A 27,597-nucleotide genomic window follows, 5' to 3' on the forward strand; every position below is an offset into this window, starting at 1 on the left:
GGTGATGGAGTCACGAGCAAAAAGTTTTTTATTGAGGACAGACACAAAGGGAAGGGTGCATAAATAGACATTACATTCAATAATACTTCATGCTGTGAAAGGGGGAGTGGGTTGGAGGGGGTAAGGGGGGGGGAGCACAAACCAAAGTTTTTTTATTGGAAATGGACACAATGGGGAGAAGGAGAAGAGGAGACAACAATCAATCAATTACAATCAACCGTCGTCTTCATCTTCCTCAGGACTGTCAAGGGTGTTATAGTCTGTTAGCAGGCTATGGATAAGCCTGCGACAGTCCTGGATGGTCATCTTCTCCCACTTCAAGATGAGGCGATTCCTGGCAAGCCACATAGCGTCCTTAAAACAGTTCATAAGGCGCCAGGCCTCCTGGATTGCCTCAACGGTGTGAGTCCCAGGAAATAATCCATAAAATACTGAATGGTATGAAAGGCAAGTCCTGGGCACACTGTCCTTAAGTTCATGTTCCAGGGCATCCAACAATGCCTGTGCAGTGGGGCAGTCTCAAAAGATATGCTGAGCAGTCTCCCTTCTGGTGATACAAAAGGGGCAGTGAACATATCTGCACAGGTTCCGGGAGTGCATGAATGTCCTGAGAGGCAGAGCCCCTTGGATAGCCATCCATGCAATGTCCTTGTGTCTATTAGTCAACCTCTTAGAGGCCACATTCTCCCAGACGTGTTTGGCCGTAGCCACAGGGAGCCCTGGAACAGACTCCATAACGTCCTTTGCTCTGATGAGCTTGTGGATAGTTTTAGGTTTCCACAAGTCTGGTTTAAGTCCCTCCAGATGGTGCTCCTTCACAAATTGTCCAACATCCAGGTAAAACCAAGGTGTAGTCCAGTTGTAAGGGAAGGAGCTGTCCCACTTGTCCCAACCAAGTTTCCTCCAAAGAGGCAGAAGGAAAAAGCGGGACATGGTCTTCCCAGCAGAGCAAACGTTCTTTTCAAGGAGTGTCCTGCGGATACAGTTGCAAACAAAGAAGGCCCACAGCATGGTGGGGATATCAGGGATCCCTTTCCCACCTTTGTGGGGCTCCTTGTACATAACTGACCGCTTCACTCTGTCCATTTTGGACAGAGTGAATTTTGTCATCATGCCACAGATGGTGAAGCCAACCATGTCTTGTACTGGCTCAGCATCAGGGAGAATGCCAGACTCCTCAGGGAGTGAGGGAGATCACCCCTATTTCAGGGAGTCTCCCTGACATTCAGGGAGAGTTGGCATGTATGTAATACATATATACATATATTTGCATTTTAATTGTTCCATTTCAATAAAGATGTTACTTTGTAAAGTCCAGAGAAGGAAAGACGGTAATTATTGCTTTCAATATGCAGAATGTGAGAAATTGTATTGTATAGTATAGTTGGTCATTATAGATAATTGTGTTTCATTGGTTTTGTAGTCTACAATTGACAGGAAAACTACATGTCCCACGATGCATTGCCGTTGTGTGAGTACTCTCGCGAGGCTCCGCCTGTAAGCCCGTGCTGATATTGCCTGAGAAACCCCTCTTTTTTCCTTTTCCCCAAGATGGCTCCGAAGGTAAAGAAGGAAGGTGAGCTGCGGGATGTGACGGTGAACTTACAGTGATTACGGGGCCGCTCGGGCTGGCAGAGAGGAGCCAGGAGAAGCCGGGAGCTCAGTGATGGCGCAGGGCGGGGTGTGTGGGGCTCACACACAGCTAGTGCCGGCTGCGGCCTCCCCATGTGCTGTCCCCGGGCTCACACACGGCTGGTACCGGCTGCGGCCTGCCCCATGTGCTGTCCCCGGGCTCACACTGAGCTCACAGGCTGGGGCCCTGGTACACATGATGTTCTAAGCGATCAAAGTATGAGCTCTGTGATTCCAGCTTTATGTGCTGATGTACCGGGCCCGGCCGGCTATAGGGCCACATGTGGTCCCCGGGGAGCCGGGTGATTCTACAGGCCGATCATAACACCTAGTACTGTACCTCTTATATGGTTACATGATCCCCTCCGTACATGGAGCTTGTCATCCGTCTGGTTTTACTTGTATGTGATAGGTGGGTTAATAACTTTAGGTCAGTTTTAGGGAATTTGGCCGTCTAACTACTTGTGGAACCAACTTATGCAGTGCTCTACTGTCGGGGAATGTCTATTCACATCGGCCCCAGCAGAGCTTACAATCTAAACACACACGTGTCACGATGCCCAGCCAGGGACTAGCTGGAGATATGACTGATGCTTCCACAGCAGGCTAGACAACAACTGCTAACTATACAGAGAACCTATAAATTCTGCATATTATTTTATTTGTATTGTGTAATGACCTGGTCTTTAATTGCGGTTAGGCTTGTTAGTATGTGTGCCTGTTGTAATTTGGAAGTTAATTTATCTGGATGTTTTTATATTTTATAAATAATGCTGGAAGTAACAGCCAGTGACATAGATGGGAAATGTAGATCCTGAAGTGTACAGAAACTTTTTTTGTGCTTTTACTATGTGTTTAAAACATGTGTATCTGACATAATTATACAATATCCTGTCAATTAAATTCATGCAATATGTTTATTTTCTGTATATCTCTTTAAAGTTACTTCACTAGATAGTGATGGGGTTTTGGAGAAAACTTATACTACATTTTATAGCTAAATATTCCTTGCTTTACCTTTGGATAGAAATGTTCTCTTATGTGTTCATTTTTAATGCATACTGTGTAGTTTCACTGATATGAATAACCTCTATTTGTAACTACTTTTACATTTATTTATAATTGAATTAACATTTCATTAATGCCAAGCGTCATCTGACTTTATTTATCAGCTGTCCCTGCTAAGACTGAAGCGAAGTCTAAAGCTCTCAAGGCCAAAAAGGCTGTATTAAAAGGAGTACACAGCCACAAGAAGAAGAAGATCCGGACATCTCCTACATTCCGGAGACCTAAGACCTTGAGACTTAGGAGGCAACCCAAGTACCCCAGGAAAAGTGCTCCCACAAGGAACAAGTATGTCCTCTTGAAGTAGTCTGTTAGGAATGAGGCATATAGTCTGTTAAGGCACAGATGATGTTTTTAAAGCGATCAAAGCCTGAATGTCTGTGATTGTAATTATTTACACTGATGTGCCCTTAACTTTACATAAGAATTGAATGTAATATGGATATGCACCTAAAAAAACATGTCCTGGTAGAATTTGCTTTCAATACAATAGACCCCTCCTTGGAGACCTCATGTTCATCTTTTAATCTCGTACTATCCTGGCTTGTTTCCATACCCTGCTCTCCTAGTTTGATTTTAAAAGGGGTTCTCCTCATTTAAACATTTTTTAAATTGCCTTCCCTTCCCTTAAATAGTAATTGTGGGAAGGAAGAGCAGTAAAACAAATTTTGACTATTTAATCAATACAGTTGCTCCTATAGCAGCAATGCGTGTTACAGGGGCCTGTTTCTCCACATTTGTGGTGGGGTTTTTTTTTTTACATATCAAAATTTTGGAGTAGACTATTTTTATTATGTTACTTTCTTTCCATTTATATTCCACCACATGTTTTGATATAGGTGATCATTACAATTCCCAGTTTTATACAATATGCATTTTAGATTTTCTGTATGTAGTTCCCTTTTAAGAAGCAAAGGGATGCCAGTTATGTCAATTTTCAACTTGCTGACTTCATATAACACACTTTAAAGGGGGTGAGCCAGATCATGAAAACCACTGAGCTACCTTGCAAACTGCATGTTTAGTCACTAAATTATAATACATGTGTAGATTTATTACCTTTGCACACTTAATTATTTGTGTCTGCCTGCAGTGCAGATGTGACAGATTTTGTTATGTGACTATTGAATCAAAGTGATAACTGCTTTCTTAATGCAACTTCTCTCGCTACTAACGAATTGAGGCTTGTTTATTTGGAAACTGAATTCGGAAGCACTCCGTTGAATGTTCACTGATAATAATTTTGAATGTTGATTGTAGTAAGGAATATATAAATAGTGTCTGAATGTTGCTCAGCATTTTACTCTTGGTTTTAGGCTTGATCATTATGCCATCATTAAGTTCCCTCTGACCACGGAGTCTGCTATGAAGAAGATTGAGGACAATAACACTCTGGTTTTCATTGTTGATGTCAAAGCCAACAAGCACCAGATCAAACAGGCCGTGAAGAAGCTGTATGACATAGATGTGGCCAAAGTAAACACGCTTATTAGGTGAGCAATTTATTTGTGTTGGGTGACATTACCTGGTCAAAGGCCTGACCTGCTTATACTTATGCAAATGATGGAAATCATATTCTGTCTGAAGTCTTTGATGTTTTCAAAGGAACCACTGATGCATGAGAGGTGGCGTAAGTGTGTGTATGTATAATACTGTAAGACGAGTAATGTGGGGTTCTTGGTACATTGCAGGCCTGATGGTGAGAAGAAGGCATATGTTCGTCTTGCTCCTGATTATGATGCGCTTGATGTTGCTAACAAGGTAACTTTTAGTTCTGTGTTTTATTTCCATTTGTTAATGAAAATTTGATGGAAAGTACCAGTACCTAATTATGAGGTAGTTGATCTCGATGCCCACTTTGTTAGCCACCTGATCTTCTATATTTGAACTGGACCTCCTTGCAGCATAATCTAGAATTTTGTAATTAAACTACATTACAAGTCACCAATTTTTGTTTTACTTGTGTACTTTAGGAGTTTTGGAAAAACAATTGTAACATTAATATAATTTTTTTTGTCAAATCCTTGGGCTGTACACTGGGCTGTGCACTGGGCTTCCACCCAAACAGTGTATACTTAAAATTGCTCAAACATCACATATATTGTTTAAGACAGTGGAGTTGACTGATTCAGAAGGCAGTGAATGTTAGTAATTAAAGAGAAATTATAAAGTCTAATTTTCCTGATAGTGGAAAAGTCACAGGCCAGCCATCAGCAACCTGCTAAGAGGAGGGCTTTGCTTTTGTACTGCTTCCTTTACACACACAGCTGTGTAGTCCAATAGTTTAGTAGTAATGAGAACTTGTTAGACGGCGTATGGGGTTCATAACGGCTTTTATTGCAGGGAATTGAGAAATGGAAAAACTATAGAATACTGTAAATGTAAAATGTTAGCGTTGTCTATTGATTAGGTTACTGGTCCACTTCATAAAAATCTGTGTGTAGGGTAGTTATTACAATGTGCATATGATGAAAACTTATTCTGTCTGAATACATTGATGTGTTCAAAGGAACCACTGATGCACATTAGTGCTACAAATGAGCGCTATAACAAGGTACACAATGGTTCTGATATTTGCCTGGTTCTTGTCTTGGCCATGTACAGTGGTGCATTGATACATGCTTGATTTATAGCCGACTAGCACACCTGATTGTGAGTTAAAGCACTGTCACAAGATTGGGTATCTGCAAATGTAGGTAACTGTTAGCTACAGCTGGATCATGAAAAATGCTTCTGATCCATGTGTTGTGTAATTGTCACATGTAAAAATGTTTTCCAATGTTCTGTTAATAAACATTCTTCTGTTTTCTGTTACAGATTGGCATCATCTAAACCTACAGCCACATGTTCCATACAGAAATAAATCCAATAAACAAACCTTTTTATTTTGTCTTTTGTGAATTGTAATCTATGTAATGGTTTAAATTGCACTTCAAGCATCTTAATATTAGGGTGAATGTAATAGACCCTTTTACTGGACTGAGCAGCAACAAATTAAATGTTCTTAATGCACAGGTCTGGCACTGACTTCAAGTGGCTGAAAGGTATAATCAATGTATCACTTTTAGTCTCCTACTGCTGTCGGGTATTTCTCTCCATTAAAGCAAATTCACACTAATGGGGCTTTTTACGGTCTGATGACAATATATTGGCTTGTAAATGTCCTGTAACATTTGCCAATTATACAGCATCTAACATCCTTTTAGCTCAAGTCTGTGCTGCTTCTATATATGTATATCAGACTGATACGAGACAGCTTTCCTGTGAAATCTGTGTTGAAACCAGTTGTGAGAATAAAAAGTGCTAAAGAGAAGCTGAGAGTAATGAGGGGACCATTACAAATACACTTCTAAAGGTTTCTAAAATCCACCTTTTCTAGCTCAGTTTATAAAATCTGGTTGCTATGGCCAATGCCTATGTTTACAGGTACAAATAAAAGGTTTTATAACAGTGTCCCAGTGTATTTGGTAAAAGTTGCAAATATGTATCGCCTATATATGGAAATGCTTTAAAAATTGCTTACAGCTCAAACTGCTGCTATTGAACCAGATGATCTGGAATTAGAGCTTTTTTTGACCATTACATTGGATACAGCAAGTTGTTGACATACCGTTTTCTTTCTTTTTTTGGGCATAAGATAACTTTTTGACTGGATACATTTTCAACATCTGTTTAAGGCATGTCTGTTATGACAGCCATTTATTACATATGACTCATTTAATGCTCATCACCTCTTGTCCTGTCTAAACCCTGCTTAATGCCAGTCACTGACGGTCTGTAAAGGATTCACAGGCATCTAGCCTGTGAATCCTTTACTATCCTGTAAAGGATTTTATGAAGGTAAAGGCTGGTCCTACTTTATAAAGCGTTTCTTCAGTTTTGTCCAGCATTAATGTCTCTTCGGTCATTCAGTATATTTACATTTGTACCGTGGGGGGAAATAGAGCATGTGCAGGGTGTATGTTTCACTACACCAAACTCCATTCACAGCTTGAACCAAACATTGAATATGTAAAAGATGCTGCTGGTATAATGTTGCTGTATCGTGATGGCCTGTCTCATCCCTGCTGCATTTATTTTATTTTTAAAGTTCTGCAGGCTTTAATAGAAATCTGCTATAACCAAAGATTAATTAGCACTTGGCTTATATAGACTTTGTCTTTGGAGCTCATAGACAAAATATTTGAAGGTATCCATATGTGGCAGACTGTAAACCCACATAGGCTTCACAGAGCAAAGAAAGTGGTAATGGCTTGTCCTTATCCCACACTAATGGTTAAATGCCTTGAGAATGTAAATAGGTCAGTGTTTTCATTGGTAAAATGTATTAGAACTGCTAGAGCGCAGCAATGGAAGGGTTCATTTGTGTGTAGTGAGGTAAACTGCTTGAAACAGTTGCAGGGACCTGCTTCTACCATCAGCTGGCTGGAGTGAGCCCCCTGCTGTACCCACAAGTCCAGTCACTTACTAACTGAAGGCTCCATCAACTACACAATCATGGCTGTTCTGGCAGAAGCCAGGGAAGAGTGAGCATACAAGAGCTGTAGAGGAGAGAAATAGTGATTAAGTGGTCAGAGAAAGCTGGAGAGATAAGTAGAGTGGGAGGAGAAAAGGGAAAGGTAATTTGAGCAAAGCATTAGAGGTTTTAAGGGAAAAAAATAAAATGAGAAGGGTATAAAATAAGCATTCGGTTAAAGGAAAGCTTGATGGAGTATTCAGGAACAAATTAACTTTTTTTTGGTCTGTAAGATTGTTTAATGGTAACTATTCAATCAACATTTTGTTGGTCTGCTTAATAATTAGCTAGTTAGTGTGTCTGTTTAGTAGAAATTAATTGGCTTAGTGTTAAGAGTATTGGTAGACATACAGTCTTGTAGTAAATCTGTTACTGAGCAGTTACTTTTACACTTGCCCTGCCATTGTCAGCAAGTCAAATGGAAGAAGGTGAAGTGACATGTATATTGAAATAGATGGGGAGTTGAGAGTAAGAGAAGAGTAATGCATAAGTAAGAGCAGAGAATATGCCACAGCTGCAGTCACATCAAGGCTATCAGAAACCTCTGTCATTGTTGAGCCAGAGGGTAAATTAGGGTCCACAAAAGCCAGAAGTCAAATTTTGGATCCATCCTAGATCAAGTTAGAGTATGTGGATAGATGCGACAGGCTGCTACCCCTGGATTTTCTGAAAAGTTAAGTGGTGCCACAAACTTGCAGACAACTTGAACAATAGACACAGTTTATAATGGTCTGGCCAGGTGAAGCATTTAAAAACAAAGTGAGCTCAAGTAACAAAAAGTAGTTCTGCTCTATTGAAGGAAGTTAAGGATTCTAGTGTACAACCAGGGAACCAGTACTGACTAACTGCTATCAGGGACAGTTCATCATCATCATTTATTTATATAGTGCCAGCAAATTCCGTAACGCTTTACAATTGGGAACAAACATTAATAAAACAATATTGGGTACTACATACAGACAGAGAGGTAATAGAAACACTTATTGACCAGGAACATTTAGAATATAGGTCACAGAATTATTGTACTTAAATGTGATTATACATCATATATAAAGAAAGTGATACTGACCTGTCTATGGCAGCAATCGCTACGGTGTTGATTCCCTGGTCAGCTGAACGTTAGATTAGACAGTAAAGTGGCACCGGAAGTATATAAGGTCTGAGCCCTGTCGTCTTCCGGTATCTTTCTTGTCTAAGCTGTAGATAGGTCCCTAAGTTAGTTACATCCAGCGGGAGCCCTGAGAATCCCTATACAAGGCCCAATTTCCTGAGTGCAGGTTGGGAAACTAGCAGCCTGGATCCACAAAATGAACCTGATTGGAGGGTTGGATTGGTGCCAACACATAGGGCCTGGTTCACCCACACACACAACATGCGTATGTTTTACTTCAGACCTGTACATAACTGAATTCAACAAGGAACGGATCTGTGCGCTGATGAATTTGGGTGTAGGTCTGCTGAGCTCTACTACACAAGGCACTGCAGGATATGTATAATATCTATGTGGATTATAGATTCACAAAAGAACGCACAGAAAAAAAAACCTGTTAATGTCATGTTAATAATGAGCAATAATATGTTTTTGTTTTTTTAAAGTGTTTTTTATTTATTTTTATTTGAATGTTTTTAATATCTACTGAACATAAATAATTTTTTACAGTTGCTCTTGATTGCAAACACATGTTATAGCATGCATAGAAGGGTTCTGTACCTGGAGCAAGAGATACAGCAGCATAACAAGAACCTGCTCATGGCAGTAGGAGGTTGCTCAGCAGAGATGTTTGTAGTGCCTGAGGCTAATTGTAACACATTTGCACCAGTCTTGTTTGCCTGTACCTTAGTTAAGAGTTACATATTTTTTAGTTAATATCTCATTTTGGACAATTTAAAACATGTTAATCAATTTTTCCACCTAATCGCACCTTTTTTTTAATAAATGTACCCAAAAAAACTGAAAACAACACCTTGATGTTCATCAGACGCTGAGCTGAAGCTGTGCTCTAAGTCCTGATAGTCTGAAAACTACAAAGCTGGCTGCTAATATCCTTATGTTACAGTAAGGCGGTACAAGGCCGTTATATCTTTTCCCATTCCCTGTGTGTGCATTGAATAAAGTATACCAGATATGTGCTTGAAGGGTAAATCCACTTCAGCATTTGTTATTTATTTTCTTGGGTTGAGGGGGAGTAACTGTAAAATGCACTAGCTGGGTCTATGTTGTAAATATAACGCCTACCCTTTACACGTACCACCTGCATTCTCCATCTTCACTGGCGTGTCACAAACACAACATCTTTTGGAACTGAGTAGTATAATTAGCATTTCACACTACTGTGTCCAAACCACTGACATCATCTAGATGATGCGATGGTGACTGTAGACCCCCAGCCACCCAAAAATTAAGATGCTGCAGTAAAGATAAGTGCTGTATATACTCTATCAGAGAGAATATCTAGCAAATCACAGTACATTGGGTATAGGTTTACATTAGCAAAATAGACCCTTTGGGTATTTTGCACATTTAACCCTTTAAAAAGGGTCACTAGTGAACTTTCCTTTAAACTTGGAGATCAAAAAAGAAATAAGCCAGCGCACAGTTAATCCCATATTATATATGGTACTAGCTGCGTGGAAATATAAATGTCCTATATGTCTATAAATGAAACAACAGTTGTTAGCATTTGTACTTAACACTACCTGTGTGTAGCTAGCAAAATGACAAAATTAGGTATTAGTTCATATTTTGATCAAAACATTAAAGCCTGCATCCCAGCGTCAAGAGTACCTCATTGTATGAAGCTCCTACATTGACCTATATGCTTTAAACACTGTTAAAATCAGATGCACCCATCTCCCAGGTATAGGGGCTCACATCTAACAAGGGCTGACTTGTAAACTACACCCAAAAAGGCCTTCAATAGGCCTGATAGACAGCACCATGATAACATTATGCAGGATTTTGAAACAAAAGAGAGAATAAGCCTGGTCTCAGTTAATCCCATAATATATATAATACCAGCTGCATGGCAATCTATATCTGGGAAGTGAGGGCATCTGCTTGGAACAGCATATATGTAGGACATTTTTTAAAATGTGTCGATTTATCCCAGCATGCCTTGCCACCTGTAACATAGCTGTAATAGTTCAATTGTGATGCAATAGATCAGATGCTGATGATGATTGGCTTGAAGGGATGAAGTGTATCATTAGTGAAGATGTATTACCACCTCAGGCTGTGCTGGTGATTTATGTGAGTAACAGAAGGAGTGTAATGGAGGTATCATCCAAAAGGGGATGTGTAGTCTGTGTGTGAGGTTATAATTTGTAGATTGTGATTTTTTTTTTTACCAATAAGAAATATTGACATACTTTTAATATGAGCAAATATAATCCATATAAACGTGTATTTATACAAAGATTTAGCTGACCGCATGTGCCCATTTAATTGGCTGGTCTACATTAAATAGCCTGAAATCCCAGCAAGTGTGGTACACCGCTGACCACCAAAGATGGCGGAGAACAATTGAAATGCATCCTGATTTTAATAATTCCTGTTCAAAAAATACAGTCAGCCATTGTCTGCTGTTATTATAAATATAATAACTATGTATTTGAATTGCTCTGCTTGTTGTAGTACAAGGGTACTAGTATGATAGTTTTGTTCAAAGGTTATTGATTTGTAATGGCAGACAAGTGTGTTAACATTATAATTTGGCCGCTGGATAATGTGACTATTTAGCACATACGATGTCATCTTCCACTTACATTAATAAATGTACATATACATTTATTATATATATACATTATATACATTATATAAAATTTTATATACATTATATAAAATGGTTCTAAGCACAGAATATTTTACAAAACATGTATAGACACCTATACATGTCCTACTCACTACATTGTCGGCAATATAGTGCGCAGACATCACGCCGCACACATGGCTGGCAATTACGGTAGAAACCTCCGCCGCAATGTTTCTTGGGAACGTCCATGAGACACTTGATGGCTAATTGAATTCCCCCCTAAAGTGAACATGATCAATTAATATCTTGCAAATGCAGAGCTCTCCTTCAGGTTAGTGTCACCATACAAAGACAGATCACCAACCTTACGTAGCTGTCATTTGCTGCATTACATTTTGTTGATAATTATTTTACATTGTTGTAGTCACCGGGAGCACCTAAACTTTTAATTCTGGCCATGCTTTTATCTTCAGAACATACATTTTTTAGGAGAAAACATCTTGCAGAAACCCACTCACATAATACACAACCTGAAGTCACTTTTTTATATATACAATCTCTGATTTCACATATTTATGTATTTATTTTAGAGATGAACATTCCAACCTGTGATCGGTTGTCACCAGTTATCGTCATCAGTCAGCATCTCCATGGCATTCTTTTGATGACTACTATCAATCCTCAGCGGCTTGTACCATCTTATACAACTATCCTACTTGTAGCTGCGACTCCTCCTCAGTGAACTTGCTGCAAAATGTCTTGCTCCAACCCTGCGTGTTGCAGTAACACCACAACAAAGTGTAAAGGTTGTTCCTCAAAAGTCGCCTCTGAACCCCGCTGCCAGCACTACCATCACAAGTATTGTCAGTGTACAACCGGGGTACACAAGATTCAAGTGTCGTATCAAGCTATGCCAAGCTTCTGTCCTTGTCGTGTCCACTGTGCAAATTCAGGCAAGCAATGCCACAAAGCTAGCAGTAGTCAGTGCACTTGTAAATCCGCAGGGCTCTGCTTATGTCCAAACAGAAATGCAGATGGTACTGTACTACTGAAGTCACCTAAAGAGCACTGTTGTAGGAAGCCTTTACATTCTGGAACGCAGACTTGTTCGGCCTGTAAGCACCTAAAATATGATCAGCTACTTTGGAAGGACTCATCTAAGAAATGCATCCACTTAACAGGACCTTTGTGCAAGTGCACCATTTACATACAGCCCAAGGATGCTGCTTGCATTAAAGGGAACTGAATGCCTTCCGTAAGAAGATCTCTCTAGATCCATGCTAGTCAACTGGTTTTAGGTACCTTTAACAGGATGTGACATGCTACATAAACCTCCCAATGGCATCAATACGATACACAGATGAATATCGCTGGCTTTTACAACCAACCAGACTGACAATATTTCCTTGTGGAAAAGTATTCCAGTAACTGGTCCAAGAAACAGCAGGATATGTCATTAAATAAACTGCACCTTTGCCATGGTTTCAACATATCTGAGGTGCTAAGCACATATCGTAATCTTGATTTATTTCTATGTGCAATCAAATTTGAAGTGTGCATGCAGAGAAACATTTGTTTTTCATGAATTCAACTGAAGGGAGTTCTGCTTAACGCATAAGAAACATGATGCATTTTTCATGAAGCAGCTACAAAACATATCTATGAAACCTGTTTAAAACTAATTTCATATATCCCTACACACAAGATGAAAGGTTGTTAATCTGCAAGTGTAAAAGTCTATGTAATTCAAAAATTATTTTTGAATGGCGTCATATAATAACCATAACATCCTTCTCTGATGTATCATCATCATCTATATAGCGACAGCACAGTCCATAGCACTTTACAATTGGAAACAAACACAGTAATAAAACAATACTGGGTAATAAAGTCACAGAGGTAAGAAGGCCTTGCTCGTAAGCTTATAAGGACAGTGGGTCCAAAGCTTGGTACCCCAACACTTTGGAAGAACTCACCAATGACTGTACCCCAATGCTCCTTCTTCCAGCATTGACAACCTAGAGGAATTTGAATCCAAACCCTTTGATGGTTGTCAGAAGTGTTTACAGCACTGGTAGGGGTGAATTCTCCCAAACTAGAGTAGTCCCTGACATGGGACCTTAACACTTGTCCTAGTAGATGGGAGTGGAAGATAGCTCAGAAAAATAAAAAGTTTGGTTGAATTCATCTTTAATAGTAATACTTGACTATGAACACAATGTTTAAGTAATTTTTTACTACATATGTTAAATTTTAAAAAAATGTATATCATCAATGTGTTTGGATTTGCAAATGAGAAAGAAGGAAGGAATCTTATTTCACCCCAAGCAAAAAGTGTGTGTACAGGGTAGTTACCCCATGTGGAGAGGTAAGGAGGTTAAGGATTCCTATTGACCACACAAGGTCATTTACAAAGCACACTTAATGCACAGCACAAAACTCCTTGGATTTGAACCCATGTACCAAAATGGTCCACTCAGCACACATCAAGGTGCACACCTACTCTCCAATCTTGAGTGACACCTCTGCAAGACGAAGTGCGCCTATAATTGCGCTTCTCCGCCAAAGTGCAACTAGATGGTGCAAGATTCGTTTGTAGAGTAGAAATGGCACGACAAGAGATCCTCTAAATATGCAGCCTTTCCACCACTTTATATCATATCAATAATCTCGCTCCATAAAAAAGTAGAGCTGCACGACCAGGTAATCACATGTTTTGTTTCCTTCCTTCCCAGGGAAAACGTTTACCCCTGGCCAAACAGCCATTAGTTTAGCCCCTCCCCATCATCTTTTTGAATGCCAACCCCTTGCTGTCATCAAAGTTTCCAGAACAAAACTAACTATAATTTCTACATTGGGCTTAAAAAGCCCTTGATATGGGGAGCATTGTTTTATGGATTATATTCCTGTGCTGATTCCCATGAATTCCAAGATTTCTCATTTATTCATGTAATGTAGCAGCAGGTGGGAGCTTTTCACTTAATATGGAGTCTGTTTTTATTAAAATGTGGGTGTTATTAATGTAATGTGGAGTTTATGGGAGCAGGGCTGCCATCAGAAACTGTGGGACACTGTACTAATTAATCTGGCAGACCCCCCCCCCACCTCACTGTATATACCCCTCCCTCTTTGACATACATGTCCCCCTCCCTCTGCACAGTACATGCCCCCATCACAGAGCTGGATTAAGGCTCTGGGGGAGCTGGGGCACTTAAAACAGAGGGGCCCTTATGATGTAATATGGTTATCATTTTAGACAAATACACAGGCAATACTGTGTGCACTATTGTTAGGTGTACACGGCTCTACCTTCACGAGCAGCACAGGACATACCTCCCAACTGTCTTTGCAGTCAGAACAAATCCTGAATAAGCATGACAGTCACCCAAATTCGGGACTGCCCCACCAGATTCAGGACAGTTGGCAGACAGTGCTGCTCTCTCCTACCTGTTCTTGTCACTTTCACTACCTGTGGCTGCTGGTGTCTTTAGTTGCCGATTGTCTGGATCCTGTTATGTTGGGGGCCATATATGCAAACAAAATGGGTACATGAAACTTAGAAAACTCTAACCAGCCCAGCATTAAGTCAATAGCACCCACGTTTAATAATTAGGCCTCTCTCCAGCCCCAAAATAATAGTACTCACATTTGATAAATAGATCTATTTCCCTCCAACCAGCCCTGACATTAAATTAATAGTAAACACATTTAATAAATAGACCTATTTCCCTCCAACTAACCCCAGCATTTAAGTAATTGTATTCCCTTTTAAAAAAATAAACCTATTTCCCTCCCTCCAAACAGCCCCAGCAATAAATTAATAGCATTTACGTTTAATATAGCCATTTCCCACAACATCCCCAGCATTAAATAATTAATATTCACATTTAACAAATAGCCTTCCACAGCAAACAGCCCCACATTCAATTAATAGCCCAAACCACCTCAGCATTAAATTAAAGGTCCCATCACCCCATCTTAATTTAATAGGCCCAAGTATTAAGTAAAATAGCCCCACCAATAAATTAAGTTTCCCCACTATCACCCCACAAATAAAATAGCACCCATTAAATAATTAGCCCCACCTGAACCCCACCATTAAATTAATAGCCTACCTCCCACCCATGTACTATTAAGACAGCCCCCCTCCCTTCCCTTATATCACACAATATATTAAGAACCCCCCCATTCCTTCACACATTATAGCAGCATATACCCCTTTCCTCACACATTATATCAGCATACCCCCCATTCCCTCATACATTATAGCAACATACCCCCCTCTTCCCTCACATTATAGCAGACCCTTCCTCCTTTCCTACACATGTTATAGCAGCATACCCCCCTTTCCTCACACATAGCAGCCCTCCCTTTCCTCACACTTTATAGCAGCCCCCCGTTCCCTCATACATTATAGCAACATACCCCCCTCTTCCCTCACATTATAGCAGACCCTTCCTCCTTTCCTACACATGTTATAGCAGCATACCCCCCTTTCCTCACACATAGCAGCCCTCCCTTTCCTCACACTTTATAGCAGCCCCCCGTTCCCTCATACATTATAGCAACATACCCCCTCTCTTCCCACACATTATAGCAGCTCCCCCTCCTTTCCCTCACACATTATAGCAGCCCCCCTCCTTTCCCTCGCACATTATAGCAGCTTCCCCTCCTTTCACTCACACATTATAGCAGCCCCCCTCCTTTCACTCACACATTATAGCAGCCCCCTCCTTTCCCTCGCACATTATAGCAGCTTCCCCTCCTTTCACTCACACATTATAGCAGCCCCCCTCCTTTCCCTCACACATTATAGCAGCCCCCCTCCTTTCCCTCACACATTATAGCAGCTCCCCCTCCTTTCACTCACACATTATAGCAGCCCCCCTCCTTTCCCTCGCACATTATAGCAGCTCCCCCTCCTTTCCCTCACACATTATAGTAGCCCTCCTCCTTTCCCTCACACATTATAGCAGTCCCCCTCCTTTCCCTCACACATTATAGCAGCTCCCCCTCCTTTCACTCACACATTATAGCAGCCCCCCTCCTTTCCCTCGCACATTATAGCAGCTCCCCCTCCTTTCCCTCACACATTATAGCAGCCCCCCTCCTTTCCCTTATACATTATAGCAGCCCTCCTTTCCCTCACACATTATAGCAGCCCTCCTCCATTCCTTCACACATTATAGCAGCATATACCCCATTCCTCACACATTATATCAGCATACCCCCCATTCCCTCATACATTATAGCAACAAACCCTCCCTTAACTCACACTTTATAGCAGCCCCCCGTTCCCTCATACATTATAGCAACATACCCCCTCTCTTCCCTCACACATTATAGCAGCTCCCCCTCCTTTCCCTCGCACATTATAGCAGCTCCCCCTCCTTTCCCTCACACATTATAACAGCCCTCCTCCTTTCCCTCACACATTATAGCAGCCCCCCTCCTTTCCCTCACACATTATAGCAGCCCTCCTTTCCCTCACACATTATAGCAGCCCTCCTCCATTCCTTCACACATTATAGCAGCATATACCCCTTTCCTCACACATTATATCAGCATACCCCCATTCCCTTATACATTATAGCAACAAACCCTCCCTTAACTCACACTTTATAGCAGCCCCCCGTTCCCTCATACATTATAGCAACATACCCCCTCTCTTCCCTCACACATTATAGCAGTTCCCTCTCCTTTCCCTCGCACATTATAGCAGCTTCCCCTCCTTTCACTCACACATTATAGCAGCCCCCCTCCTTTCCCTCACACATTATAGCAGTCCCCCTCCTTTCCCTCACACATTATAGCAGCCCCCCTCCTTTCCCTCGCATATTATAGCAGCTCCCCCTCCTTTCCCTCACACATTATAGCAGCCCCCCTCCTTTCCCTCACACACTATAGCAGCCCTCTTTTCCCTCATACATTATAGCAGCCCCCCTCCTTTCCCTCACACACTATAGCAGCCCTCTTTTCCCTCACACATTATAGCAGCTCCCCCTCCTTTCCCTCACACATTATAGCAGCCCCCCTCCTTTCCCTCGCACATTATAGCAGCTTCCCCTCCTTTCACTCACACATTATAGCAGCCCCCCTCCTTTCACTCACACATTATAGCAGCCCCCCTCCTTTCCCTCGCACATTATAGCAGCTTCCCCTCCTTTCACTCACACATTATAGCAGCCCCCTCCTTTCCCTCACACATTATAGCAGCCCCTCTCCTTTCCCTCACACATTATAGCAGCCCCTCTCCTTTCCCTCACACATTATAGCAGCCCCCCTCCTTTCCCTCGCACATTATAGCAGCTTCCCCTCCTTTCACTCACACATTATAGCAGCCCCCCTCCTTTCCCTCACACATTATAGCAGCCCCTCTCCTTTCCCTCACACATTATAGCAGCCCTCCTCCTTTCCCTCACACATTTTAGCAGCCCCCCTCCTTTCCCTCACACATTATAGCAGCCCCCCTCCTTTCCCTCACACATTATAGCAGCCCTCCCCCTTTCACTCACACATTATAGCAGCCCTCCTCCTTTCACTCACACATTATAGCAGCCCCTCTCCTTTCCCTCACACATTATAGCAGCCCCCCTCCTTTCCCTCACACATTATAGCAGCCCCCCCTGCTTTCCTTCACACATTATAGCAGCCCCCCTCCTTACCCTCACACATTATAGCAGCCCTCTCTTCCCTCACACATTATAGCAGCTCCCCCTCCTTTCCCTCACACATTATAGCAGCACCCTCCTTTCCCTCGCACATTATAGCAGCTTCCCCTCCTTTCACTCACACATTATAGCAGCCCCCCTCCTTTCACTCACACATTATAGCAGCCCCCCTCTTTTCCCTCACACATTATAGCAGCTTCCCCTCCTTTCACTCACACATTATAGCAGCCCCCCTCCTTTCACTCACACATTATAGCAGCCCCCCTCCTTTCCCTCGCACATTATAGCAGCTTCCCCTCCTTTCATTCACACATTATAGCAGCCCCCCTCCTTTCCCTCACACATTATAGCAGCCCCCCTCCTTTCCCTCACACATTATAGCAGCCCTCCTCCTTTCACTCACACATTATAGCAGCCCCCCTCCTTTCCCTCGCACATTATAGCAGCTCCCCCTCCTTTCCCTCACACATTATAGCAGCCCTCCTCCTTTCCCTCACACATTATAGCAGCCCCCCTCCTTTCCCTCACACATTATAGCAGCCCTCCTTTCCCTCACACATTATAGCAGCCCTCCTCCATTCCTTCACACATTATAGCAGCATATACCCCTTTCCTCACACATTATATCAGCATACCCCCCATTCCCTCATACATTATAGCAACAAACCCTCCCTTAACTCACACTTTATAGCAGCCGCCCGTTCCCTCATACATTATAGCAACATACCCCCTCTCTTCCCTCACACATTATAGCAGCTCCCCCTCCTTTCCCTCGCACATTATAGCAGCTCCCCCTCCTTTCCCTCACACATTATAGCAGCCCTCCTCCTTTCCCTCGCACATTATAGCAGCCCCCCTCCTTTCCCTCGCACATTATAGCAGCCCCCCTCCTTTCCCTCACACATTATAGCAGCCCCCCTCCTTTCCCTCACACATTATAGCAGCTCCCCCTCCTTTCACTCACACATTATAGCAGCTCCCCCTCCTTTCACTCACACATTATAGCAGCCCTCCTCCTTTCACTCACACATTATAGCAGCCCTCCTCCTTTCACTCACACATTATAGCAGCCCCCCTCCTTTTCCTCACATATTATAGCAGCCCCCCATCTTTTCCTCACACATTATAGCAGCCCTTCTCCTTTCCCTCACACATTATAGCAGCCCCCCTCCTTTCCCTCACACATTATAGCAGCCCTCCTTTACCTCACACATTATAGCAGCCCTCCTTTCCCTCGCATATTATAGCAGCCCCTCTCCTTTCCCTCGCATATTATAGCAGCCCCCCTCCTTTCCCTCACACATTATAGCAGCCCCCCTCCTTTTCCTCACACATTATAGCAGCCCCCCTCCTTTCCCTCACACATTATAGCAGCCCTCCTTTCCCTCACACATTATAGCAGCCCTCCTTTCCCTCACACATTATAGCAGCCCCCCTCCTTTCCCTCACACATTATAGCAGCCCTCCTTTCCCTCACACAACTTTCCTTGTTGATTCCTAGTGCTGTCTACTACTGGTGCTGTTCTCTTGCATGTCCAGTATATTCCTGGTGCCTGATCCTGCTGCCATATATACAGTGCCGCTTCCATCTGCTGCCATACATCCAGTGCCGCTTCCATCTGCTGCCATACATCCAGTGCCGCTTCCATCTGCTGCCATACATCCAGAGCCGCTTCCATCTGCTGCCATACATCCAGTGCAGCTTCCATCTGCTCCCATACATCCAGTGCAGCTTCCATCTGCTGCCATATATCTAGTGCCGCTTCCATCTGCTCCCATACATCCAGTGCCGCTTCCATCTGCTGCCATACATCCAGTGCCGCTTCCATATATCTAGTGCCGCTTCCATCTGCTCCCATACATCCAGTGCCACTTCCATATATCTAGTGCCGCTTCCATCTGCTCCCATACATCCAGTGCCACTTCCATATATCTAGTGCCGCTTCCATCTGCTCCCATACATCCAGTGCCGCTTCCTTCTGCTGCTATATATCCCTCACACATTATAGCAGCTCCCCCTCCTTTCCCTCACACATTATAGCAGCACCCTCCTTTCCCTCGCACATTATAGCAGCTTCCCCTCCTTTCACTCACACATTATAGCAGCCCCCCTCCTTTCACTCACACATTATAGCAGCCCCCCTCTTTTCCCTCACACATTATAGCACCTTACCCTCCTTTCACTCACACATTATAGCAGCCCCCCTCCTTTCACTCACACATTATAGCAGCCCCCCTCCTTTCCCTCGCACATTATAGCAGCTTCCCCTCCTTTCATTCACACATTATAGCAGCCCCCCTCCTTTCCCTCACACATTATAGCAGCCCCCCTCCTTTCCCTCACACATTATAGCAGCCCTCCTCCTTTCACTCACACATTATAGCAGCCCCCCTCCTTTCCCTCACACATTATAGCAGCCCTCCTCCTTTCCCTCACACATTATAGCAGCCCCCCTCCTTTCCCTCACACATTATAGCAGCCCTCCTTTCCCTCACACATTATAGCAGCCCTCCTCCATTCCTTCACACATTATAGCAGCATATACCCCTTTCCTCACACATTATATCAGCATACCCCCCATTCCCTCATACATTATAGCAACAAACCCTCCCTTAACTCACACTTTATAGCAGCCGCCCGTTCCCTCATACATTATAGCAACATACCCCCTCTCTTCCCTCACACATTATAGCAGCTCCCCCTCCTTTCCCTCGCACATTATAGCAGCCCCCCTCCTTTCCCTCACACATTATAGCAGCCCCCCTCCTTTCCCTCACACATTATAGCAGCCCCCCTCCTTTCCCTCACACATTATAGCAGCTTCCCCTCCTTTCCCTCGCATATTATAGCAGCTTCCCCTCCTTTCCCTCACACATTATAGCAGCTCCCCCTCCTTTCACTCACACATTATAGCAGCTCCCCCTCCTTTCACTCACACATTATAGCAGCCCTCCTCCTTTCACTCACACATTATAGCAGCCCTCCTCCTTTCACTCACACATTATAGCAGCCCCCCTCCTTTTCCTCACATATTATAGCAGCCCCCCATCTTTTCCTCACACATTATAGCAGCCCTTCTCCTTTCCCTCACACATTATAGCAGCCCCCCTCCTTTCCCTCACACATTATAGCAGCCCCCCTCCTTTCCCTCACACATTATAGCAGCCCCCCTCCTTTCCCTCGCATATTATAGCAGCCCTCCTCCATTCCTTCACACATTATAGCAGCCCCCCTCCTTTCCCTCACACATTATAGCAGCCCCCCTCCTTTCCCTCACACATTATAGCAGCCCTCCTTTCCCTCACACAACTTTCCTTGTTGATTCCTAGTGCTGTCTACTACTGGTGCTGTTCTCTTGCATGTCCAGTATATTCCTGGTGCCTGATCCTGCTGCCATATATACAGTGCCGCTTCCATCTGCTGCCATACATCCAGTGCCGCTTCCATCTGCTGCCATACATCCAGTGCCGCTTCCATCTGCTGCCATATATCTAGTGCCGCTTCCATCTGCTGCCATACATCCAGTGCCGCTTCCATCTGCTGCCATACATCCAGTGCCGCTTCCATCTGCTGCCATACATCCAGAGCCGCTTCCATCTGCTGCCATACATCCAGTGCAGCTTCCATCTGCTCCCATACATCCAGTGCAGCTTCCATCTGCTGCCATATATCTAGTGCCGCTTCCATCTGCTCCCATACATCCAGTGCCGCTTCCATCTGCTGCCATACATCCAGTGCCGCTTCCATATATCTAGTGCCGCTTCCATCTGCTCCCATACATCCAGTGCCACTTCCATATATCTAGTGCCGCTTCCATCTGCTCCCATACATCCAGTGCCACTTCCATATATCTAGTGCCGCTTCCATCTGCTCCCATACATCCAGTGCCGCTTCCATCTGCTGCCATACATCCAGTGCCGCTTCCATATATCTAGTGCCGCTTCCATCTGCTCCCATACATCCAGTGCCGCTTCCATATATCTAGTGCCGCTTCCATCTGCTCCCATACATCCAGTGCCACTTCCATATATCTAGTGCCGCTTCCATCTGCTCCCATACATCCAGTGCCGCTTCCTTCTGCTGCTATATATCCAGTGCTGCACTCATGTGCTGAAATATTCCTGGTACTGTATCTGTACGGCCATTTACCCAGTGCTGCACTCCCGTGTCCTATATTCTTGATGCCGCTTCCATCTGCTGTTTTATATCCAGTGTAACATTCATGTGCTACTATATTCCTGTTGTTACACTCATCCTTACATACAAACTACACTCAAGACCCACCCCAGGGGCCACAACCCATACCTCCTTGCAGAGGCCACTGGTGAAGACTTGGGTGTGGGTAGTGCAAACTTGAGCTAGTTCTGCATCTTTATCTTGATAGTTCCTGATATGGTGTATAGGGGATGTTAATGTTTTACACAAAATTCATGAAAATCATTATTTTTATCATTATGTTTTCCCATAACCCTTGAAAAGGCTGTTGTTTCGGGAGAGATCATCAAGCGGTTTTTGGAGGATTCTGAACCATACTTTATTCTTACATGGTCTTTATTATAGGTAGAAGTAGTATTACTGCTAATGCTAGTACTGGGATGCTCCTGTTCAATAGAATGATCCATGACAACAGCAGTTAAACAATGTACTTTATATTTTTATATTTTCAATACTCCAATACATTGGCTGCCACCACAACAGGTGAACTTACAATGAAGCAGGGAGAGAAGGGCCTACAGAATTGTGCTACCGTGCAAATTAGCCACTGCCCCCACAATCTAGTTTAATAATATTTTCCTTGGGCTCTCGGCTTACTTTTCCCAAAATATACATTTATCTTAGATAGTGTTTTGCACTTGCTTGTTTTGTGTATGTTCCACTGAGCGCTCTCTCTAGTTGTTGTCCTGTTCTCTAACACACTTTTTGCTAATTAACACTCTACCACACAATATTGATTTGATCAATGTCAGGCTAATTTATGTTCCAAATTCTGATTTTACTGGGTGATGACCTCTTTGTACACCTAAACAATGTATTCCTGACCAAAGACTGCTGCCTTTGATCTACTCCCACCACAATGATGGTGGGTATGACCTATCTTAAAGCAGTGCTGTCCAAGTATTTACATCACAAATTGATATTATAATCATGCTTGCAAGTTGGATATTATAAAATAACACATAAAATAACGTTTTTAAGTTAATTTTATAATAAATAAATATATATATATATATATATATATATATATATATATATATATATTACATTAGTGATCTCGAAGGGTCATTGGGAAAACAAAAAGCACATACTTATCTAACCATTGGCACTTCACCAGTGTACACTGAGGAGACTGTCTTCGATCTGCATTTCTCCCCCGACAAGCGCTGCATAAAGACGGGAACCATTCAGGACTAAAAGCAAGTAATTGGCCTCCAAGATCCGATGTATTGGAACCCATTCCATTTCACTAATTATCATATATAATGGACTTTACTGGATTCGTTTTAGTATCTGGCATTCAATGGTGTTTTTATTTTCTGGACTATATTGGACTCATTTTAGTTTCTGTCAGCAAATTGTGATTTTAGTGTTTGGCATCTTATGGTGATTAATACAGTTGATCAATATTATAAGCATTTTAATTTACTGTATTGTTAATTATAGCTTTATGTATATATTTATGATCCAAATTAATATGGTTTAGTCTATTTTAAATGTCTTAACAATAAATGGATTTGATTAGTTCATGTGGTCACTTGAACTAAATGTACTATAGATACGTTGATAAGTATACATCCGTAAATCATTATATATTATAGTTTATATTTTATATGTTATTGGATTTGTGAAGAAAGCTCATCTAACAGTTATCTAGGTTAATAACAGTTTGATATCACCGGTTATTATACTTAATGAACACACTATCTGGTAACCAACTATACAATTATCAGGGCTTTGAACATTTCAAGTGAACTTTGTGATTAATAAAGAAACAATTACAGGGTGGCATTATCATAGGAGGCCAATTACCAAATTAGATAGATTGATACATAGATAGATTGATACATAGATAGATTGATACATACAGTAGATAGATACATAGATAGGCAGGCATTACTGAAAAGCAGAGAAGGAGAGGTGCACTTTAGTGGGCACAAGGCTATCCAGTCCAGCGATATTAGTAAGCCTCACATACAATAAAAGAGAGTATGGGGAGGAAGGCCTCATGATTTTCACCCATATGTTCCTGTAGTAACTACAGTTACAGAAACAAGTGTAAGGTTAGAGTACATAATTCACCACACAAATACACTACACAATCAATTCATCATCTTCATTGTTTACTAATATAGAGCCACAGATTACGCAACACCTTACAGCAAGGGGTACATCAAAGCAAAATAGAATCATACAATACATATCCGGATTATGCCTGAGCACATATTAGCATTATAAAATATATCACACCTATAGCTGACATCAATACAGGATGAAATGGACAAATGGCAGCAGGTTTAGCTGTACCACACTGCGTACAATATGCAGCGTACAATGTAACAGCGACAGACAGGCCTGATAGACGGTAGACAAAGAGGAGAGCCCATGAGAGTGTACATGATTGCAATTACATGAAAACATGGAAGACATATAATAATATTAGCCTCTGGAACATTTCATTTATGATGCAACAGGTGATTATGATGATGATAATGGGTTTGCTGTAAAGTTTCCTGAGCAGCTCAGATTAGGGTGGTGAGCTAAGGAAGGCAGGGGAAACCAGAGACTAGGAACATGAAGGAGGTATGAAATATACATTAACGTGTCTGTATTGTGAGGTCATCAACAGTGTCATTGGGAGATCAAATAACTTCATGTAGAACTGAGAATTAATTGTACTGATAAATATATGCTGGTATTAAAGTTGCCTTTAATTCTAGGGTTTTATTTGGTGGTGGTGACGATGATGAGGAATTGAATTATAATGCATGATTTACCGGTTGTAAATGGTACCAGACAAAATTGTCCAATGGCTGACATACTCTGTGTGGGAATGTATATATGTATGTGAGAGACTTATGGGGCTCTGTATATCTGTGTACCACTGTGGGAGACTTATGGGGCTCTGTATATCTGTGTACCACTGTGGGAGACTTATGGGGCTCTGTATATCTGTGTACCACTGTGGGAGACTTATGGGGCTCTGTATATCTGTGTACCACTGTGGGAGACTTATGGGGCTCTGTATATCTGTGTACCACTAACAACTAAATCCCTTCCCGAGTCCATCTGCTGCCCCCTCTTCTGTGTCTCTCCCTCGGTTTCTGCCCCATACACCTGTTTCATTTACATAGATACATTCTAAACTTTTATTTCTACAATTATGACTTGAAAATGAACCGACCGTGTAACTCTTGTTAGTCTTTGCATGCTAATAAAACTTTTGTGACTTCTAATATACATTTTTGGCTACTCATTCAATCATTATATGTTCCCCCATACATATCCATCCTTATTTCCACAGGCACTCTCTCGCCCACCCACTCCACTCTAATGACCGCCGCCTCACTGATTACTTCTTCTCACTCCTGCTTCCAGAGTTTCTCCTGTGCTGCTCTCAACTTCTGGGGCGCACTCCCAAGCCCAAACGTGTCCTTAAAACTTTATTCTTCATTCAAGCCTACCAACCCTTCCCCTAACTCTCCCGAGTCTGCATCCCCGATCAGTTTCACCCTCTCTGTGTCTGCCCATGCCCTCTAGAATGTAAGCTCTTGGGAGTAGGGCCCTTTCTCCTAGTGTTTTCCTTATGTAATTTTGTGGGTTGTGATTATCCAAATTTGTTATTTGTATTTATATAATTTTGTCACTTTTGTACTTTCTGTTCTAACTCCCAAAGTACAACTCTAGTGGTGCCTAATAAGTAAAAGATAACAATAATTATTACATTAATATATATATATATATATATATATATATATATATATATATATATATATACTCTACTTTGCTGTTGGAAGGGTAAAAGTAACGTGTCAGTCACTTTTCCTGTTATATATCTATTTCACAGAGATGAACATTGCTGCTAGTGACCAATTTGCCATCATTTCCAGGACTCTCCACATGACTGTGTCCATCTCCTCCCCCATCGCGCCATACTGCCAAGTATGTGAAGACCACCAATAATCCTGCAGTTCATGCCTTTTCCATCCCAAGCTTTGAGCACAATAACAATGTCGAACACCAAAACATACATACTTGGCAGCAGCAGCTGTAAACACTGTCAGCCCAGCTCAACATGCATCGCCTCTGAGCCTTACAGCCGTCACATCCACTGTACTCGCTGTAATGGTATCATTCCGGAAACGACTTGTCAAAGTAAAATGAAAATCTGCTCTCGCCACCCTTCCACCACTGAATGTACAACCTGTCCCCATAGTGAAAGGTTGCAGTACTCCCATGATTATCAAGGCGAAAGATGTGTGCGTTCTGGAAAGAAACTAGACCGTGACATTAAGAGAAAAAAGGATTCTGTTTGTGATACACAGTTAATGCCACCTTCTTGGCAAGACTGCAGCATGAACATGTGGCCTATTACGTTAGACGGCACAAAGTGCAAGGATGTTACTAGCCATCCGGAATCATTTCAGCCAAGAGATTTCACAAGCTTACAATCAGGGATCTTATGTAGGTGCAGCATTACTGTCACCCCTAAATCTGGTGGTAGGCTGATATAAAGACAAACAGCTAAATTAGCAAGCAATCAATTCTGCAAAGTGATGAAGCAATGCCCATTCCCACCATTGTAGTCCAGACTCCTTTCACAAACCGCTCACAGCAGAACACCTAAGAACGGCATCAGGTTTCAGTAAGAGTTAAGAGGGGAAATCTTCAATCCTACGTGGTGCCAGAAGTCTAGACTGGAGTGACTTCTCAGCTTGTATTTCAATAAAGAGCATGAATGCACTTTATGGCTTCTAAGGTTTATAGCATCACCCATACTTTCAATGCCATGCTACTGACAAGCAGGTGAAGTTTTAACTGCATCATTTAACTTTAGCAAGATTTCTATCATACTTATTTGTAATTTAAGCAAAGGTGAATAAGTTGTTATTTCTGCCCCGTAGAACACAGCAGAGAGCGTGTTAAAGTCTACTTCATCTGTACCACCCTCTCTAAATGGATTATGAAGGTTATTTAGATTGTAGTTTTGGTATCACATGTACAAATCCAGTCTTTGTTACAACCTATGTATGAATGTATGCAGCAAGTACGAATGTGTGTGTGCTACTTTGTACCCGACCATAGAATATACTTGCCTACTCTCCCGAAATGTCGGGGAATCCCCTGCAGTGCGCCCCCCTTCCGGGTCCCGCCATCTAGGCCTCATCCCTAGTGAAGTGGGCGTGATGGTGCCTCGATGACGGGATTTATCGAAAAACTCTAGGAGCAGAGCTATTAAAAGATAGCAAGTAAGCCTCAGGTGGGGAGCGCCTTTTGCTCATCCCAGACACACTTTATACAGAAAAGTGAATTTCTAGACACATTCCATGTTATAAAGCTTGGTGATATACTGTCACTCCCATGATTCAAACATAAGTGCAGCCAAACCTAGTAGTATTTTAGGACAAAAATAGAAAAATGTAAATGAACAGTATGACTCCATGGACTTTAAAATGATGTTTTTATCTTACTACCATGTGCTTTTGTAGCTGTGCTCTCAGAGCATTTTTACAGCGACAGTTCCCAAAGCAGAATGTGGTTCACCTCCGTCTTATGTGCACAGTAGACAATTAGGAATAGGTACATTTCTGCAAAATGAAAAGCACTGAGTGTTCACAAATTTTGTGGGTTCTAAATTATTTTTTAAGTAGCTACACTTTTATATACAATTTAGAATTAGTATGGGATTTGGACCAATTGTTAAAAAAATATTCAATTTATAGCCAAACATTGAAGTTGTGATTG

At 42.2% G+C, this 27,597-nt stretch overlaps 1 protein-coding gene, 2 long non-coding RNA genes and 4 other non-coding genes across 7 annotated transcripts; all 7 read left to right on the top strand.

Annotated features, from left to right (window-relative positions):
* Positions 1–1,471: 1,471 nt before the first annotated feature.
* On the top strand, positions 1,472–5,574 carry RPL23A (ribosomal protein L23a). The gene is made up of 5 exons (XM_075196825.1): positions 1,472–1,576; positions 2,805–2,985; positions 4,014–4,190; positions 4,389–4,458; positions 5,515–5,574. Exons 1-5 carry the CDS (start codon positions 1,552–1,554, stop codon positions 5,527–5,529), a joined length of 468 nt encoding a protein of 155 aa, XP_075052926.1. The 5' UTR covers positions 1,472–1,551; the 3' UTR covers positions 5,530–5,574.
* Positions 1,822–1,889, top strand: LOC142141847 (small nucleolar RNA Z17). The gene has a single exon (XR_012688883.1). It is a non-coding gene; the product is annotated as a small nucleolar RNA Z17 (small nucleolar RNA).
* Positions 3,036–3,106, top strand: LOC142141848 (small nucleolar RNA Z17). The gene has a single exon (XR_012688884.1). It is a non-coding gene; the product is annotated as a small nucleolar RNA Z17 (small nucleolar RNA).
* On the top strand, positions 4,252–4,317 carry LOC142141842 (small nucleolar RNA SNORD42). The gene has a single exon (XR_012688878.1). It is a non-coding gene; the product is annotated as a small nucleolar RNA SNORD42 (small nucleolar RNA).
* Positions 5,157–5,221, top strand: LOC142141841 (small nucleolar RNA SNORD42). The gene has a single exon (XR_012688877.1). It is a non-coding gene; the product is annotated as a small nucleolar RNA SNORD42 (small nucleolar RNA).
* A 4,813-nt stretch (positions 5,575–10,387) lies between the features above and the next one.
* Positions 10,388–12,475, top strand: LOC142140462 (uncharacterized). Its single transcript, XR_012688495.1, has 2 exons — positions 10,388–10,463; positions 11,556–12,475. It is a non-coding gene; the product is annotated as an uncharacterized LOC142140462 (long non-coding RNA).
* Positions 12,476–24,345: 11,870 nt separating this feature from the next.
* LOC142140463 (uncharacterized) lies at positions 24,346–26,600 on the top strand. Its single transcript, XR_012688496.1, has 2 exons — positions 24,346–24,435; positions 25,700–26,600. It is a non-coding gene; the product is annotated as an uncharacterized LOC142140463 (long non-coding RNA).
* Positions 26,601–27,597: the final 997 nt, after the last annotated feature.

This window comes from Mixophyes fleayi, chromosome 2 (assembly GCF_038048845.1).
Source record: "Mixophyes fleayi isolate aMixFle1 chromosome 2, aMixFle1.hap1, whole genome shotgun sequence".
Classification (NCBI taxonomy): Eukaryota; Metazoa; Chordata; class Amphibia; order Anura; family Limnodynastidae; genus Mixophyes; species Mixophyes fleayi.

Coding starts and splice junctions, on each gene's coding strand:
- RPL23A (XM_075196825.1), top strand. CDS start 1,552: ATGGCTCCGAAGGTAAAGAAGGAAG. Junction 2,986..4,013: donor AGTGCTCCCACAAGGAACAA/GTATGTCCTCTT, acceptor TCTTGGTTTTAG/GCTTGATCATTATGCCATCA. Junction 4,191..4,388: donor AAAGTAAACACGCTTATTAG/GTGAGCAATTTA, acceptor GGTACATTGCAG/GCCTGATGGTGAGAAGAAGG.